The sequence below is a fragment of the Phyllobates terribilis genome, unplaced genomic scaffold (genome assembly GCF_046119375.1).
Source record: "Phyllobates terribilis strain yellow unplaced genomic scaffold, ASM4611937v1 Scaffold_14__1_contigs__length_39327217, whole genome shotgun sequence".
Classification (NCBI taxonomy): Eukaryota; Metazoa; Chordata; class Amphibia; order Anura; family Dendrobatidae; genus Phyllobates; species Phyllobates terribilis.
The window spans coordinates 22,334,236-22,354,717 of NW_027362774.1; the positions used below are offsets into that span (position 1 = coordinate 22,334,236).

General features: G+C 43.6%; 1 protein-coding gene and 1 long non-coding RNA gene across 2 annotated transcripts in view; one reads left to right on the forward strand and one right to left on the reverse strand.

Moving 5' to 3' along the window:
- PEPD (peptidase D) overlaps window positions 1–20,482 on the reverse strand; it is a 289,969-nt gene that overhangs the window by 23,872 nt on the left and 245,615 nt on the right. Inside the window, exon 12 of the mRNA XM_073659770.1 lies at window positions 5,483–5,631. Coding sequence (XP_073515871.1) covers window positions 5,483–5,631 — 149 coding nt within the window. The remainder of the gene's footprint in view (window positions 1–5,482; window positions 5,632–20,482) is intronic.
- Window positions 1–20,482, forward strand: part of LOC141175826 (uncharacterized) — an 80,507-nt gene that overhangs the window by 22,566 nt on the left and 37,459 nt on the right. The window lies entirely within an intron of this gene.

Here is a 20,482-nt window from a genome sequence, read left to right on the forward strand (position 1 = left end):
ACTTTGATGCAAAAAAGGTCATTGAAGACCACAAAAAAGAAAAAGAACATTGACTTAAAAAAAAAAAACAAAAAAAATTGCCCAAATGATGAATCGGGTCATTTGTGTTTCAAATCCTCATCATTTTGAAGAACTCTTCTTGCTCTCTTGTCAATGAAATTTTTTTTATTAAAGGGATTTTCCAGTTTAGGAAAACCCCTGTCCCTCAGCTGCAGTTTGGACCCAGTGATGGTGATAAAAGCACAGTCTCCTCCTCTGCTCAAGCTACCAGCGCTGCAGTCAATCGGTGAGCTCACTGGCTATCAATTTGGTGCAGCTCAGTTATTAACTGCCGACGTGACGTCACCACAGCAGACAATAAAAGACACCGGGAGCAGCGGTGGAGACTCAGCAACGGACCTGGGAAGGGTGATTAAAGCGCAGTCTGTTTTTTTTTTTCAAAAAGCAAACAGCTTATGATGGACCAGGGTTTTCTGAACAGGAAAACCCCTTTAACATGCAGAGCTAATACATCTCAGAAGTGGGTATAATTGTTTTGTTTCTTCTGTGAACAACCCCCCACCATCAACAGCATTTTGTTTGTTACAATGTGTCAGCCTGGCATGTCCTGAGCTGTTCTGCTTAGTTTGATTCAATTGCAGCAAATTCTCAGCTGTAACGAGGTCAGAACTGTTTTAAGAAGACCGGTTGCATTCACTGTCAGCAAGCGGAGATCTTTACACGGCAAAAAACAGACACAAAGGAGGGAATCTTTCACTTCCTCGGTCAGAAAATTGGTGTAAAAGTCTCTAAATCTGTCAACTCCTGGTGGGATAAATTTTATTCTCTGGGGCACGTGCTGCCCCTCTTCTTCCAGGTGCCAAAAAATTACTCCAAGACCGACGTAGAATAAATCCCCCCAAAAGTGTATTAGAAACCTCCAGCACATCTCATTTAATGATGCTTGATGTTGTAGCCTCCCTCTTGTTCAGCACTTTTGGTATAGGGGGTCCTGGTTCCCCGCCCACCAACGATTGCTCCAAGCAAGTGGTGTCCGGCCCTATCGACTATAAATGGAGCCATTCTACCACTGGGTTAAAAGGATCAGTGGGGGGTCTCAGGATTTGGACCCCAACAAATTAAAAGGGGGCATAACTTGTGTGTTATCCTTTATCTTCAACAGCTCCTTAAGATTTTTGATGGTCTGAATGTGGTCTGACCGTATTTACAATGACGTAGTCGCCGAGGTTGCGCTGCGACGCTCAGCGTCCCGAGGACGGTGCCGGCTGTCGGTCCCTGGCGTCGTTCTTCTATAGAGATATCCATGTCCTGACGTAAACTCTCGCTTTGGGTTTAATTCCCCAGACTTCCTCATACACAAGGTAAAGCCGAGAGCGGGGTCATATCAGGTCACACATATATTACCTTGACAAGCACATAAAGCCGAGGTCTCGCTGCGGAGCAGGAGGAGGCACAACTCTGATCTGTGCATATAATCCACTGCTTGGGGGGTCGCCCGAGGGAAGGGGCGCAGGTCAGGTACAGACACCATCACAAATTCCCAGCGGCCGAGCTTCTATTGATATCAGCCTGATAAATATATCGTTTCCCCCACCATCAAATCTTCTTGTAATTTGCAATGTTTGCAGGGCAAAGCTACAGGGGGCTCAGATATGGCAACAGCGCCCCTGCAGGTAAAATAATGCATAACAGTCCGTAGACTAATTGGAGACCACACTCAATGCTAATTTGTTCTTAAAGGGCATTTTTAGAGAACCCCTTTACGACGAGGACAGTAAAGGATTATTCGGGGCCACTGGGAAGGGATGGACATTTTCCAGTCTTTCACAATGGGAAGGGTGTGCTCCATCTGTCAATGCCCAGATCCGTCTGTCAGCTGGAAAACTTGTTGCAAAACTCAACCGAGGACCAAGAAGCGAAAGATCTGCCAGACAATCCCCCTTTCGCTGCTCCCTCAAGACCGAAGAAAACAAATGGCCGTGTCAGCTCGAGACAACGAACGGTACAAAAATAAATATACAAAAAATGAACACAAAAGTGAATAACCACAAAGTATTCAGGATCCGACTAGTAGCAAAAAGCAGCTGACGGTGGAGAAATCGTGAAAAATTCCCCTGTTTCCCTCACTGGGTCTGTGGCAGCGAAGCACAAAGAGTCTCTGAGGTCTTTATTCCTCTTGGACCTCGGCAACGGTTGCGACATAGCCGTCTTGACCACCGAGAGAGAATGGATTTTTTATGGGATTTGTAAGACAATAAATAAGTTATGAACATGAAAAAAAGCAAAAGAAAAGGCAGGATTTCTGCGAGACTAAAATTAAAGATGTAAAGCGGTTATTATGGATGACAAGTGGTCGCGTCATTATCTACGGAGGGAATCAGGGGTGGTGGGATGAGTCCCACAAGAACACTACGGAAGGGGTAATGTCATGCAGACTTCCACGTCACGTCTGAACTTTACCCATGTGGTTGACCACCAATAAGGAGTCGATCTCTGGGATCCATTTGTGATGAGCACAATAAAGAGGCTGCAATCTGAAATCCAAGAGTTCAGACCACTTTTATTAAAGTTATATGGGGGTCTCCACCATCATTGTTGGTAGAAAGGCCCCTAATGTTCCCCTGAAAGACCAAGGCCTGTCCAGAGGGGCCGCTATGGACAACTCCACCCTTCCTTCTCTCTAGGAGAGACGTTAGTAGACTTTGCAGGAGGCGGCTGGTGGTAATAAGGTTAAACTTCCATTAGGATGAATCATGGTCTCAGAACACAAAAGACCCCATTATTATTAACATTATAAGATGTCTAGCTCTGATCACTGCTATTTTCCACATGGCCTTTTCGCATTGGCACTATCAGAGTGCATTAAATATATAACGCTTACACAATAAATTTAGGAATGTTGTGCCGCCCTTATATCCACACCAAAAAGTTTCACAAAGTTAAAGTGACAGATCTATCTGTATAATGCACATACTGGCACTACAGAAATGCAGTCAAAACCATGGTGCCAACATCCGCTCCATGGAATGATGGAAATGACAGGATGGAGACAAGTTACTGATCTATAAATGATGGAAAAATGGAAACCACATTCTGAAAACCTCTCACCGTTTCTTCAGTCAGCCTTGTGCAGAAATCCCGGCACTTACAGCCTCGGCTGCTATCACTGAGGTTATTAATGGTCGTCTGAGGAAGGTTCTGCCGCTTAATGCACTTGGGCAAATCATCAAGATCCGCAGCTGGCAGCTCCTGTCTAATCACCGACCAAGGATGTCCCAGATGTGGAGACAAGTCTGGAGACGCTGCAGCCATGGGAGCATATTTAGGCCACACAGGCTGCTCACAGTAGCACCAGCAACATGGGGCTTGGGACACTTTGGAGAAACGGCCGTACCACTGTTCCACCACCAAATCAATGTAACACTGAGCTGTTAGTGCACCTGGAATGAAGAGTAGAGGGGTCTGTTCATGTTCCTTCATGAAGGCCTCTGCATGGCGTTGCCAACGTGGTCTCCAGGTCCATCTCTATCATTGATTCCAAGACAAAAGTGGGACTTATCACCGAAGAGGACAGACTTCAATTTCAGCCTCCATTGCCGTCTTGCTCTGCACCATGATAGCCTTTGAGAGCGGTGGCTTGAAGTCAATGAAGTCTCCTTTACGAGGGAATGACACACCAGTCCTACTCCCGGGATTATGGTGCGGAGGAGAATAATGTACAGTAACCAGGCCCCTCTAGTCTTCATACCAGGTGCACTAACAGCTCGGAGTTATATTGATTTGATGGTGGAAACAGTACTATGGCCTTTTATCAACATGACAAGGCTAGACCGCATGTTGCTCATGCTCCTGTGAGCAGCTGGAGTGGCTTAAATCTGCTCCCATGGCTGCAGCGTCTTTGGACTTGTCTCCCATCGCGCACATCTGGAACGTAATGGTCATTAATTGCAAAGGAAGCTGCCAGCAGAGCATCTTGATGATTTGCCTTTCTCAGATGACCATTATTAACCTCATTAATAGCAGCCAAGGCTGAAAGTGTCGGGATTTCTACGTGTGGCGCTCATACTCCACACAGAATAAATCGAGATGACCTGTCACCATTAGGTCATCATTTGCAGATCATTACTATGTCTCCATCCTGTGATTTCCATCATTCCATGATATTTCCTTCTTGGTGTTGCGACTTCAATGTTGTCGATGAGGGAGCCCATGAATGAGACCAGGACATTCGTGTGATCACACGGAGGGACGTACTATGATCGGAGTGTCACACGCCACGACTATTACAGACCCGTCTGACAAATCACAGTACATCCGTCGATCTGCGGTTGCTCCCACCTCCCGCTGTTCCTTGCCCGCTGCGTAAAATTGAAAAAAGCTGGAAATATTATTTGCACAGAGCAGACATTTGCCAAAATCTGTACATTTTTTACTCCCAGTTTAAATTGCATCTACTGTGTAAACTCTTAAATCGTGTCCTGCTCTATCAGAACTAAAGAGAAAAAAGGCAAATATATATATTTTTCAATCTTAAAAAAAAAATTGAAAAAACTACAAATGTCAATTATAAAATAAAATCTAAAACTATATCATTAGTATTAGATGAGAGCCCAAAACAGGAGATGATAATAACGAGGCCTTTACCTGCTGCTGTTGGTCGGGGTGGACTTGTTTTTCCATATAACGACCACTCACATCTACGTAGAGGAGCCATTCATCAACCGGTAATCAAAAGAAACTGGTGACAGCCACATCCTCACCCCGAGAGTTAAGAGAGCGGCGAGGACTCTATCAGAGGCTACATGTATGTTGTCTCCATCGGCCAGGCGGTGGCCTGTTTCCTGTGACGGGCCCGCCAGCCCCACTGACAGGGCCACAAAATTTATAGCAATGGTAATCTGCACAAGACGAGTTTTCCAGCATTTTGTGTGAAGAATGGGACGACGTGTGAACAGCCGGCAGGAATCCTGCAGCGGGGAGGTAAAGCGGATCGGAAGTCACCAGCGAGAAGGATGTGCGGTCTACAGAGCAGGACGCCGAGAGAGAATTAGCTCAGAAGCGGAGGGGACACATCAGGACCCCAGTATGGGGAGCCAACGGGGTCACAGCCGCAGATATGGCAGCTCCTGCTAAAGGAACAGTCCATATTAAATATCAAAAGAGAGAAGGGCCACAAGCAACGTACAACGGTGCTGGAAAAGTGACAACCAAAATGGCTGCAAATCCAGCTGCCGCTCCTATAAAATTGGAAGATGTTATGGAAGTGGAGACGATTAAAGTGACTTTTAATTGCCGTGTATTTTATAGGCGTTGTATGAGATTACAAAAAACACAAATCTGCTTTTCACTCTTCCACAAACAGCGCCACTCCTGTCCATGGCTGTGCCTGGTACTGCAGCTGGATTTTATGCTTTACACGACGCCTTTGAGGTGATATTTTTGGGTTGTTCATTTGGGTTACACAGAGGTGCTCGGGACTCACCGGGTTTCACGGCGTTCATGATGGCACGGGAGGACTTCAGCACGGCCTCGTAGATCGCTCTCTGGTCGGCGGTGAACTTCCCGCTGGCTGGAAACGAGCAGGTAATGTCCGAGCTGTAGCAGTAATATTCTCCCCCCATATCAAACAGGCTGCAAGACAAGAAGCAAGGCCGAAACATCAGTCCTGTACATGTAATACTGGGAGACCACAAGATAGGTGATCACAAGAGATCTATTATACTGGTAATGTCATGTAATCTATTATACTACAGGTAATCCCATGTGATCTGTTATACGGGTAATACCGGGTAATCACAAGATATTATACGAGTAATACCGGGTAATCACAAGACATTATACGGGTAATGCCGGGTGATCACAAGATATTATACAGGTAATACCGGGTAATCACAAGATATTATACGGGTAATGCCGGGTGATCACAAGATATTATACGGGTAATGCCGGGTGATCACAAGACATTATACGGGTAATACCGGGTAATCACAAGACATTATACGGGTAATACCGGGTAATCACAAGACATTATACGGGTAATGCCGGGTGATCACAAGACATTATACGGGTAATACCGGGTAATCACAAGACATTATACGGGTAATACCGGGTAATCACAAGACATTATACGGGTAATGCCGGGTGATCACAAGATATTATATGGGTAATGCCGGGTGATCACAAGATATTATATGGGTAATACCGGGTAATCACAAGATATTATATGGGTAATGCCGGGTGATCACAAGATATTATATGGGTAATACCGGGTGATCACAAGATATTATACGAGTAATACCGGGTAATCACAAGACATTATACGGGTAATGCCGGGTAATCACAAGACATTATACGGGTAATGCCGGGTGATCACAAGATATTATACGGGTAATGCCAGGTGATCACAAGACATTATACGGGTAATACCGGGTAATCACAAGACATTATACGGGTAATGCCGGGTGATCACAAGATATTATATGGGTAATACCGGGTAATCACAAGATATTATACGGGTAATGCCGGGTGATCACAAGATATTATATGGGTAATACCGGGTAATCACAAGACATTATACGGGTAATGCCGGGTGATCACAAGATATTATATGGGTAATACCGGGTAATCACAAGACATTATACGGGTAATGCCGGGTGATCACAAGATATTATATGGGTAATACCGGGTAATCACAAGATATTATACGAGTAATGCCAGGTGATCACAAGATATTATATGGGTAATGCCAGGTGATCACAAGACATTATACGGGTAATGCCGGGTGATCACAAGATATTATATGGGTAATACCGGGTAATCACAAGACATTATACGGGTAATGCCGGGTGATCACAAGACATTATACGGGTAATGCCGGGTGATCACAAGATATTATACGGGTAATGCCGGGTGATCACAAGATATTATACGGGTAATGCCAGGTGATCACAAGACATTATACGGGTAATGCCGGGTGATCACAAGATATTATACGGGTAATGCCGGGTGATCACAAGATATTATATGGGTAATACCGGGTAATCACAAGACATTATACGGGTAATGCCGGGTGATCACAAGATATTATATGGGTAATACCGGGTAATCACAAGATATTATACGAGTAATGCCAGGTGATCACAAGATATTATATGGGTAATGCCAGGTGATCACAAGACATTATACGGGTAATGCCGGGTGATCACAAGATATTATATGGGTAATACCGGGTAATCACAAGACATTATACGGGTAATGCCGGGTGATCACAAGACATTATACGGGTAATGCCGGGTGATCACAAGATATTATACGGGTAATGCCGGGTGATCACAAGATATTATACGGGTAATGCCAGGTGATCACAAGACATTATACGGGTAATGCCGGGTGATCACAAGATATTATACGGGTAATGCCGGGTGATCACAAGATATTATACGGGTAATGCCGGGTGATCACAAGATATTATATGGGTAATACCGGGTAATCACAAGACATTATACGGGTAATGCCAGGTGATCACAAGACATTATACGGGTAATGCCAGGTGATCACAAGACATTATACGGGTAATGCCAGGTGACCACAAGATATTATACGGGTAATGCCAGGTGATCACAAGACATTATACGGGTAATGCCGGGTGATCACAAGATATTATACGGGTAATGCCGGGTGATCACAAGATATTATACGGGTAATGCCAGGTGATCACAAGACATTATACGGGTAATGCCGGGTGATCACAAGATATTATACGGGTAATGCCGGGTGATCACAAGATATTATACGGGTAATGCCAGGTGACCACAAGATATTATACGGGTAATGCCAGGTGATCACAAGACATTATACGGGTAATGCCGGGTGATCACAAGATATTATATGGGTAATACCGGGTAATCACAAGACATTATACGGGTAATGCCAGGTGATCACAAGACATTATACGGGTAATGCCGGGTGATCACAAGATATTATACGGGTAATGCCGGGTGATCACAAGATATTATACGGGTAATGCCAGGTGACCACAAGATATTATACGGGTAATGCCAGGTGATCACAAGACATTATACGGGTAATGCCGGGTGATCACAAGATATTATATGGGTAATGTCGGGTGATCACAAGATATTATACGGGTAATACCGGGTAATCACAAGATATTATATGGGTAATGCCAGGTGATCACAAGACATTATACGGGTAATGCCGGGTGATCACAAGATATTATATGGGTAATACCGGGTAATCACAAGACATTATACGGGTAATGCCAGGTGATCACAAGACATTATACGGGTAATGCCGGGTGATCACAAGATATTATACGGGTAATGCCGGGTGATCACAAGATATTATACGGGTAATGCCGGGTGATCACAAGATATTATACGGGTAATGCCAGGTGACCACAAGATATTATACGGGTAATCACAAGATATTATATGGGTAATACCGGGTAATCACAAGACATTATACGGGTAATGCCAGGTGATCACAAGACATTATACGGGTAATGCCGGGTGATCACAAGATATTATACGGGTAATGCCGGGTGATCACAAGATATTATACGGGTAATGCCAGGTGACCACAAGATATTATACGGGTAATGCCAGGTGATCACAAGACATTATACGGGTAATGCCGGGTGATCACAAGATATTATATGGGTAATGCCGGGTGATCACAAGATATTATACGGGTAATACCGGGTAATCACAAGATATTATATGGGTAATGCCAGGTGATCACAAGACATTATACGGGTAATGCCGGGTGATCACAAGATATTATATGGGTAATACCGGGTAATCACAAGACATTATACGGGTAATGCCAGGTGATCACAAGACATTATACGAGTAATGCCAGGTGATCACAAGATATTATACGGGTAATGCCAGGTGATCACAAGACATTATACGGGTAATGCCGGGTGATCACAAGATATTATACGGGTAATGCCGGGTGATCACAAGATATTATACGGGTAATGCCAGGTGACCACAAGATATTATACGGGTAATGCCAGGTGATCACAAGACATTATACGGGTAATGCCGGGTGATCACAAGATATTATATGGGTAATGCCGGGTGATCACAAGATATTATACGGGTAATGCCGGGTGATCACAAGATATTATACGGGTAATGCCAGGTGACCACAAGATATTATACAGGTAATGCCAGGTGATCACAAGACATTATACGGGTAATGCCGGGTGATCACAAGATATTATACGGGTAATACCGGGTAATCACAAGATATTATATGGGTAATGCCAGGTGATCACAAGATATTATACGAGTAATACCGGGTAATCACAAGATATTATATGGGTAATGCCAGGTGACCACAAGATATTATACAGGTAATGCCAGGTGATCACAAGACATTATACGGGTAATGCCGGGTAATCACAAGATATTATACGGGTAATGCCGGGTAATCACAAGATATTATATGGGTAATGCCAGGTGATCACAAGATATTATACGAGTAATACCGGGTAATCACAAGATATTATATGGGTAATGCCAGGTGATCACAAGATATTATACGGGTAATGCCAGGTGACCACAAGATATTATACAGGTAATGCCAGGTGATCACAAGACATTATACGGGTAATGCCGGGTAATCACAAGATATTATACGGGTAATGCCGGGTAATCACAAGATATTATATGGGTAATGCCAGGTGATCACAAGATATTATACGAGTAATACCGGGTAATCACAAGATATTATATGGGTAATGCCGGGTGATCACAAGATATTATACGGGTAATACCGGGTAATCACAAGATATTATATGGGTAATACCGGGTAATCACAAGACATTATACGGGTAATGCCGGGTGATCACAAGATATTATACGGGTAATACCGGGTGATCACAAGATATTATACGGGTAATACCGGGTAATCACAAGATATTATACGGGTAATACCGGGTAATCACAAGACATTATACGGGTAATGCCGGGTGATCACAAGATATTATACGGGTAATACCGGGTAATCACAAGATATTATACGGGTAATGCCGGGTGATCACAAGATATTATACGGGTAATACCGGGTAATCACAAGATATTATACGGGTAATGCCGGGTGATCACAAGATATTATACGGGTAATACCGGGTAATCACAAGATATTATATGGGTAATGCCAGGTGATCACAAGATATTATACGGGTAATGCCAGGTGATCACAAGATATTATACGGGTAATGCCAGGTGATCACAAGATATTATACGGGTAATGCCGGGTGATCACAAGATATTATACGGGTAATGCCGGGTAATCACAAGACATTATACGGGTAATGCCGGGTGATCACAAGATATTATACGGGTAATACCGGGTAATCACAAGGTATTATACGGGTAATGCCAGGTGATCACAAGATATTATACGGGTAATACCGGGTAATCACAAGATATTATACGAGTAATACCGGGTAATCACAAGATATTATATGGGTAATGCCAGGTGATCACAAGATATTATACGGGTAATGCCAGGTGATCACAAGATATTATACGGGTAATGCCAGGTGATCACAAGACATTATACGGGTAATGCCGGGTGATCACAAGATATTATACGGGTAATCACAAGATATTATACGGGTAATGCCGGGTGATCAGAAGATATTATACGGGTAATACCGGGTAATCACAAGATATTATACGAGTAATACCGGGTAATCACAAGATATTATACGGGTAATACCGGGTGATCACAAGATATTATACAGGTAATACCGGGTAATCACAAGATATTATACGGGTAATGCCGGGTGATCACAAGATATTATACGGGTAATACCGGGTAATCACAAGATATTATACGGGTAATGCCGGGTGATCACAAGATATTATACGGGTAATACCGGGTAATCACAAGATATTATACGAGTAATACCGGGTAATCACAAGATATTATATGGGTAATGCCAGGTGATCACAAGATATTATACGGGTAATCACAAGATATTATACGGGTAATGCCGGGTGATCACAAGATATTATACGGGTAATCACAAGATATTATACGGGTAATGCCGGGTGATCACAAGATATTATATGGGTAATCACAAGATATTATACGGGTAATGCCGGGTAATCACAAGATATTATACGGGTAATGCCAGGTGATCACAAGATATTATATGGGTAATGCCGGGTAATCACAAGATATTATACGGATAATGCCGGGTGATCACAAGATATTATACGGGTAATGCCGGGTGATCACAAGATATTATAAAGGTAATGCCGGGTAATCACAAGATATTATACGGGTAATGCCGGGTAATCACAAGATATTATACGGGTAATGCCAGGTGATCACAAGATATTATACGGGTAATCACAAGATATTATACGGGTAATGCCGGGTGATCACAAGATATTATACGGGTAATCACAAGATATTATACGGGTAATGCCAGGTGATCACAAGATATTATACGGGTAATGCCGGGTGATCACAAGATATTATACGGGTAATCACAAGATATTATACGGGTAATGCCGGGTGATCACAAGATATTATACGGGTAATGCCGGGTGATCACAAGATATTATACGGGTAATGCCGGGTGATCACAAGATATTATACGGGTAATCACAAGATATTATACGGGTAATGCTGGGTAATCACAAGATATTATACGGGTAATGCCAGGTGATCACAAGATATTATACGGATAATGCCGGGTGATCACAAGATATTATACGGGTAATGCCGGGTGATCACAAGATATTATAAGGGTAATGCCGGGTAATCACAAGATATTATACGGGTAATGCCAGGTGATCACAAGATATTATACGGGTAATGCCAGGTGATCACAAGATATTATACGGGTAATGCCGGGTGATCACAAGATATTATACGGGTAATGCTGGGTGATCACAAGATATTATACGGGTAATGCCGGGTGATCACAAGATATTATACGGGTAATGCCGGGTGATCACAAGATATTATACGGGTAATGCCGGGTGATCACAAGATATTATACGAGTAATACCGGGTAATCACAAGATATTATACGGGTAATGCCGGGTGATCACAAGATATTATACGAGTAATGCCAGGTGATCACAAGATATTATACGAGTAATACCGGGTAATCACAAGATATTATACGGGTAATGCCGGGTGATCACAAGATATTATACGAGTAATACCGGGTAATCACAAGATATTATATGGGTAATGCCGGGTGATCACAAGATATTATACGGGTAATGCCGGGTGATCACAAGATATTATACGGGTAATGCCGGGTGATCACAAGATATTATACGAGTAATACCGGGTAATCACAAGATATTATACGGGTAATGCCGGGTGATCACAAGATATTATACGGGTAATGCCGGGTGATCACAAGATATTATACGGGTAATGCCGGTTGATCAGAAGATATTATACGGGTAATGACGGGTGATCACAAGATATTATAGGGGTAATATCGGGAGACCACGAGATATTATACGGGTGATCACAAGAGATCTATTATACGGGTAATGTCATGTAATCTATTATACTACAGGTGATCACATGTGATCTATTATATGGGTAATGCTGGGTGATCGCATGTGATCTATTATACAGGTAATGACGGATGATCATGTGATCTATTATACAGGGAATGCCGGGTGATCACATGTGATCTATTATACAGGTAATGGCGGGTGATCATGTGATCTATTATACAGGTAATGCATGGTGATCACGTGATCTATTATATGGGTAATGCTGGGTGATCACATGTGATCTTTTATACAGGTAATGCTGGGTGATCACATGTGATCTATTATACAGGTAATACCATGTGATCTATTATATGGGTAATGCCGGGTGATCACGTGATCTATTATACAGGTAATGCATGGTGATCACGTGATCTATTATACGGGCACTGGTGAGTGATCACATGTGATCTATTATACAGGTAATGACGGGTGATCACATGTGATCTTTTATACAGGTAATGACGGGTGATCACATGTGATCTATTATACGGGTACTGCTGAGTGATCACATGTGATCTATTATACAGGTAATGACGGGTGATCACATGTGATCTATTATACAGGTAATGACGGGTGATCACATGTGATCTTTTATACAGGTAATGACGGGTGATCACATGTGCTCTATTATACGGGTACTGCTGAGTGATCACATGTGATCTATTATACAGGTAATGACGGGTGATCACATGTGATCTATTATACAGGTAATGACGAGTGATCACATGTGGTGTATTGTATGCTATGATATTTCTATCTGGGGGGCCTATACGGGGGCTTCTACCTGAACATCTCCTATCTCCTGGCCTCGGTGCATTGCGCTCTCAGCTCTGCTACATGGAGGATGTACAGGAGAATCACTGCCTGGGAGAAAAGGGCCCGGATTTTACATGAAGTATTTCATGGTCCAGTGCGATCCATGACTATAATAAGGCAGACACAATATACAGAGGTGGCAGATTTAATAATCGGCTTGTTAGTGGAGCTTGGGGGGAAAGGTACAGAAACTTAGTGCATTTTAACGCATAATGTTGCATCAAGTTTTTAACTATTTATTGTGCTTAGGAAACTTTTTACATCTCATTCGACATGGAGATGTTAAAGTGCGACAGCTGTGATAGCATGCCCCAAATAGCTGGGATTTAGGTGCAAAAAAGTCACAAAATCAACCAAGAAATGTAAGGTCATACATAGGAAAAGATGGGCCCAATTCCCCCTCCACCTCGGGCTGCTGTGATCAATTTGGATCACGTTTTAGTCTAAATATTGGACAAGATTAGGAGATCATCCCCATTACCTTATATCAGTGGACTGCAACTGATGTCTGTTAGGAAACTACAAATCCCAGAATGCCCCCACAGTTGCTGGCCCCCCCGATCCTGGTAACTGCAGTCTGCCCTTGGATGATCGGTGTCATCTCCTATTGACAGGAGCGAGTAACGTCCGCTCCGCACGACGCCTCCATCCCTGATTATCATATGAATACAGAGCCGTATCCATCGCTGTCAGCCGGCAATTATCCGGAGTGGACGTGGAGAGGTTCGCCCTTACCTTTCTGTCTGCCTCCTAAAATATCTCAGTGCCAGACTATAAAAGGAGCCGTCACCTGCTGACAATCCCATCACCGCCTACAAAGAGCTCAGCGTCCAGGATGGATGGGTGACATCAGACGACGGCTTTCTCAGAGTCGCTCCTGTTGGTTCAGCGCAACGTTATAAAGACCCCGATTTGGTGCTTCAATATTTGAGACCGATGATATTTAATCGTAATTAAATGATAACCGGTTGATATTCGGCACAGACGCTCGCTGATAAGCAGATGTGCCGGCAGTTATGAGCAGAATGAATGAGCAGTAATTGGGAAATCATTCATTGACAGCTAATGAATGGGCGAGCGGCCGGCGGAGGCGTCTGTTTAATGCCGCCACGTGCTGGCACCGTCCTCTCTGCTGTTACTAACCACAGCAAATAATGAGATCTGGAGCTGCAGCCGCTTCACCATAGAAGGTCCCAGGCAGGGTCGTTACCCTGCTATCACGGAGGCCATATATATTGCAACATGTAGCCTGGTCTTGCAGGCAAAAAAAAAAACCCAAAACGATTAATTCCTGTCTACGATAATCTGAAAGGTGTGTAAGACACATGCCAATTTTTGGGCACAAATTGGGCCAGAATTCTGCAGCCTCACGTGACGACCCACCTATAGTAAAATCATGGCGTGCTGTGAGTTATAGTTCGCCTCCAAATGTTGATTTAGATATAAAAGCAGAGTATTACAGGGATGCTATAACCAGAGAGGACTGCGCCCCCTGCTGTCGGGAGACATATATAGAAGGAGGGTGGTGACATTACTCCGTCCCGTACGTCAATCACCGCAGACAGATCGTAGATGAAAGTTACAATAAGATCCTGGCGTGAGTCACGTGACAGATGAGACGGAGCGTGAGTCACGGGCCGATGTGCTCCAAGGTGACACCACGGCACACAGGAATATCCGTGACCTGTGGGTAAGAAGTCAGCGGATCAGTCAGCGGGATTCATCCTGATACAGTGTACAATCACAGGATCCGCAGGTAGTCACTAACATTAGGGATCAGCCTCATAGATCCCATAGGAACATATCACCGTACACACCGCTCCCTACTGAGGAGTGCTGTGCCGAGAAAGGGGAAAGTTACACAGCACAGTACATGAGGAAATGGCCATTATAGCATCTCCCCAGTACACCCATCAGCAAGAACATTAAAACCACTCGCCCAATGCTGTGTAGGTCCCCCGTCTATACCGAAAAAGCTTGGATATCCCCACCCTCACCAAGACCTCTGAAAGTGTCGTGTGGTACCTGATACATATCAGTCACAGCTGTGATGCTCTGCAAGTTCTGACACCTTTCTATCATAGCTGCGATGATTTGCATGCTCTGACCCCTTTCTATCATAGCTGCAATGATTTGCATGCTCTGACCCCTTTCTATCATAGCTGCGATGATTTGCATGCTCTGACCCCTTTCTAGCATAGCTGCGATGATTTGCATGCTCTGACACCTCTCTATCATAGCTGCGATGATTTGCATGCTCTGACCCCTTTCTAGCATAGCTGCGATGATTTGCATGCTCTGACACCTTTCTATCATAGCAGCGATGATTTGCATGCTCTGACACCTTTCTATCATAGCTGCGATGATTTGCATGCTCTGACACCTTTCTATCATAGCTGCGATGATTTGCATGCTCTGACACCTTTCTATCATAGCTGCGATGATTTGCACGCTCTGACCCCTTTCTATCATAGCTGCGATGATTTGCATGCTCTGACACCTTTCTATCATAGCTGCGATGATTTGCATGCTCTGTCACGTTTCTATCATAGCTGCGATGATTTGCATACTCTGACCCCTTTGTATCATAGCTGCGATGATTTGCATGCTCTGTCACGTTTCTATCATAGCTGCGATGATTTGCATGCTCTGACACCTCTCTATCATATCTGCGATGATTTGCATACTCTGAAAACTTTCTATCATAGCTGCGATGATTTGCATGCTCTGACACCTCTCTATCATAGCTGCGATGATTTGCATACCCTGACACCTTTCTATCATAGCTGCGATGATTTGCATGCTCTGACACCTTTCTATCATAACTGCGATGATTTGCATGCTCTGACACCTTTCTATCATAGCTGCGATGATTTGCATGCTCTGACACCTTTCTATCATAGCTGCGATGATTTGCATGCTCTGACACCTTTCTATCATAGCTATGATGCATGATCTGACTTCTTCCAATCAAATGTCAAAAGATGTCTCCCAATGTGAACACATATATATATATACACGAGAGCTGGGACAACTCGGATCTGTTTTGCAGCGTTGAGTGGATTAGTTGCATCTGACAGCTTGGTTGCTATGCATTTGTGCATTACGGATTCCATAACAACCAGTCTGGCTTTCAGGGGAAGACCTAACACCCCAGCAGAATCCGAAAACCTCGGCAGTAGCTCCATGGTTCTTTATGGAGACCACCTTTAAGACACAAAATGAGTGACACAGGTGATTATTTAGATGGATATTCACAGGGTTCTTTTCATTACTTGTGACAAGACCTGTTCTGACCCGGGGCTGCTGTTTGCCGGGAGCCCCACTCGCACCCACATTTCGCCATGCACACAATGTACTTTACAGGTTTGTTTCCTATGTAACAGGACGCGGGAGCGCAGCCCTCATAATCTGCTGTACCAGATCTAAGCTTCAAGCAGAAATAACCCCGGAATGTGGTCGCTCCGGTCCGGACTCATGACCTCCTTTAACCCCACCAAAATCTCCGAGATGCGACTGTACTGAGCGAGTCTCTCCTCCGCAGAATCAAATATTAATCTGCATCCCACATCACATTCTGCAGGAACAAGACGAAAATAATCCGCTTACAATATTGATGAGGACGGCGAGCGACGGAGCCACTAATACTAGGACAACGGTAAGGCAGGGAGAAAAATGGTTTTACTACACTGGCCACCGTCTCTCAAGAAAGTCCACCCTTCATATGAAACTAATGAATACCATCGGTCAGAGGCTTAGGAGGCCTACACTACATAAAGCTGGCCTGCCCAGAATCATAATACCCTATGTACATATCTGTCAGTACAAGATATCAATCATTGTCAGTAAACTAATAGGAAATACAGCTGCTTTCACCCATGTATATTAAGGGAACTGAGTCCAGTAATTGACAGATCATTAATCTACACCCTCAAACAAAAACTTTTCGCTTTATGTCTCTTGGGTAGCTGCCCCATAGGCATGGGCGGACTATCAGTGGGATCAGCCAGCCTTCTAATGTGCATAGTGCCTCCCGACTTTCCATCAGAAGATTATGTCACAAAAAAATGTTCCCTTGAAGATAAGCCGCTGCCAGGGGAGTCTAGGAGCAGCTTTCTCCTCTCTCTCCCCATTGAAAACACCTTGGAGCCGATCACTCATCTGTATGGGGCAGTCGGGTGAGATAACAGTCGGCCCTCACATATGTATGGTCAGTTCTAGTCTCTGCCTGCATGACCCCTTTTAGGGTAAGTGCACACAACGCTGTTTAAACCCAGGCAATCCCACCGACTCTTCCTTGCTTCAGGACATGTTGGTGTTTTTTGTCCTGATTGTCTTTTTGGTCATTTCCTGAGAGCTTCCTTTGTTGTTTGTGACCATGGGGTGTTTTTTTTTTTTTTTTAGCACTTTTCCATTATTTTTAGTTAGTCTTTTTTGTTCATTTTTTTTTCCTCCACTCAACAATGAAGAAACCAATAGCAAAATGTTCCAAAAGACGCCCGGGCGTCACTCCAGCCTCCCGCTGACTTGTATTGTACAGTACGGAGGAAGAATGGACCGGTCACTTCTTTTAGCCGCATGGCGTCTTTAGAAAAACCTGAAAATAGTTTTTACCTTGCTAAAGCTTTTTCATAAAATGTCTTTTCCCTGACGAGCGCCATTAGAGCAAAACCCCCTGGTACTTTCTGGGGACCCCGAACCCTGCACCAAAAGATCTGAACTTTAATTCAAAGATAGTTTCCTCCCCCAATCTATCCCATCCCGTCTCTCCATCAGATTGCCATGTACCACCTTGTCCCCATCCTAATTACACTATCACCATACTCGCTGCTTAATCTTAATGACCATCTGTAATTAACTTTCATGTAGACAGTGGAGATCGTCACAAACATTGCCGCTAATTGGATTACACCGTGTAATCACTGATCCTTTTATTAATGAAACACAAGGTTTATATATATATATAAAAAAGTCCCTGGTATAAAATCTGTAGGTCTATGACACCAGCAAAGTGGTGGAAAATCAGTCTTTCCGGATTACTGGATGCCAGATTAAAGGAAATTAATGGAGTAAAGGAAGAGTTTGATGGTTCTCAAAGCAGCAGAACCATCAAACTCTTTCTTATATAGAAGTACTGTGGCCCTCGGCCATTATAGCGACTGCATCAGGGACTTCACCATGACCTTATGGATTTACTAAGCACAACCCAGATGAGAAAACTGCTTATAGTGCAATCCCTCCATGTAATATTCACTGTACATCAGCCGCATACAGCGATAAATCTGAACTCAGTCCCCGTCTTCTCCTACAAATGCAATCAGTCATCAGTCGCCGCGCTGTGCACACACCGAGGATTTGTAGTAATTATCCCAGTACAAGAAAATGTAACGTTTTAAAGCACTCGCTGAACAATTAGACACTACGCCAGTAATCTACGCACAAAGGAAATCTGTACAAACACTGCTCCCCTGTGGACGAACACGTGTACTGACTGAGTGTAACCGGAGTGCTGGAAGTCACACACTGTAATAGACGGCGTGTACGTATGACCGGAGCTTGTGTAATTTCACTATAACTAGGAAATATGAAGCAAGAAAAAGGCCAATATATTAAATATGAACTCTTTCTGTGTTATCATTCAAGGTGGAAGATCACTTATAAAAAACAGATGCATCCTCAGCCCTGAAACAAACAGCATTCACCCTAGTATACTAAGGAAACGGAGTTAAGTAATCAACAGACCATTATTATACAGTGCTGGCCAAAAGTATTGGCACCCCTGCAATTCTGTCAGATAATACTCAGTTTCTTCCTGAAAATGATTGCAATCACAAATTCTTTGGTATTATTATCTTCATTTAATTTGCTTGCAAGGAAAAAACACAAAAGAGAATGAAGCAAAAATCAAATCATTGATCATTTCACACAAAACTCCAAAAATGGGCCAGACAAAAGTATTGGCACCCTCAGCCTAATACTTGGTTGCACAACCTTTAGCCAACATAACTGCGAACAACCGCTTCCGGTAACCATCAATGAGTTTCTTACAATGCTCTGCTGGACTTCTAGACCATTCTTCTTTGGCAAACTGCTCCAGGTCCCTGATATTTGAAGGGTGCCTTCTCCAAACTGCCATTTTGAGATCTCTCCACAGGTGTTCTCTGGGATTCAGGTCTGGACTCATTGCTGGCCACCTTAGAAGTCTCCAGTGCTTTCTCTCAAACCATTTTATAGTGCTTTTGGAAGTGTGTTTTGGGTCATTGTCCTGCTGGAAGACCCATGACCTCTGAGGGAGACCCAGCTTTCTCACACTGGGCCCTACATTATGCTGCAAAATTTGTTGGTAGTCTTCAGACTTCATAATGCCATGCACACGGTCAAGCAGTCCAGTGCCAGAGGCAGCAAAGCAACCCCAAAACATCAGGGAACCTCCGCCATGTTTGACTGTAGGGACCGTGTTCTTTTCTTTGAATGCCTCTTTTATTTTCCTATACACTCTATGTTGATGCTTTTTCCCAAAATGCTCTACTTTTGTCTCATCTGAACAGAGAACATTCTTCCAAAAACGTTTTAGGCTTTCTCAGGTAAGTTTTGGCAAACTCCAGCCTGGCTTTTTTATGTCTCGGGGTAAGAAGTGGGGTCTTCCTGGGTATCCTACCATACAGTCCCTTTTCATTCAGACGCCGACAGATAGTACGGGTTGACACTGTTGTACCCTCGGACTGCAGGGCAGCTTGAACTTGTTTGGATGTTAGTTGAGGTTCTTTATCCACCATCCGCACAATCTTGCGTTGAAATCTCTCGTCAATTTTTCTTTTCCGTCCACATCTAGGGAGGTTAGCCACAGTGCCATGGGCTTTACACTTCTTGATGACACTGCACACGGAAGACACAGGAACATTCAGGTCTTTGGAGATGGACTTGTAGCCTTGAGATTGCTCATGCTTCCTCACAATTTGGTTTCTCAAGTCCTCAGACAGTTCTTTGGTCTTCTTTCTTTTCTCCATGCTCAATGTGGTACACACAAGGACACAGGACAGAGGTTGAGTCAACTTTAATCCATGTTAACTGGCTGCAAGTGTGATTTAGTT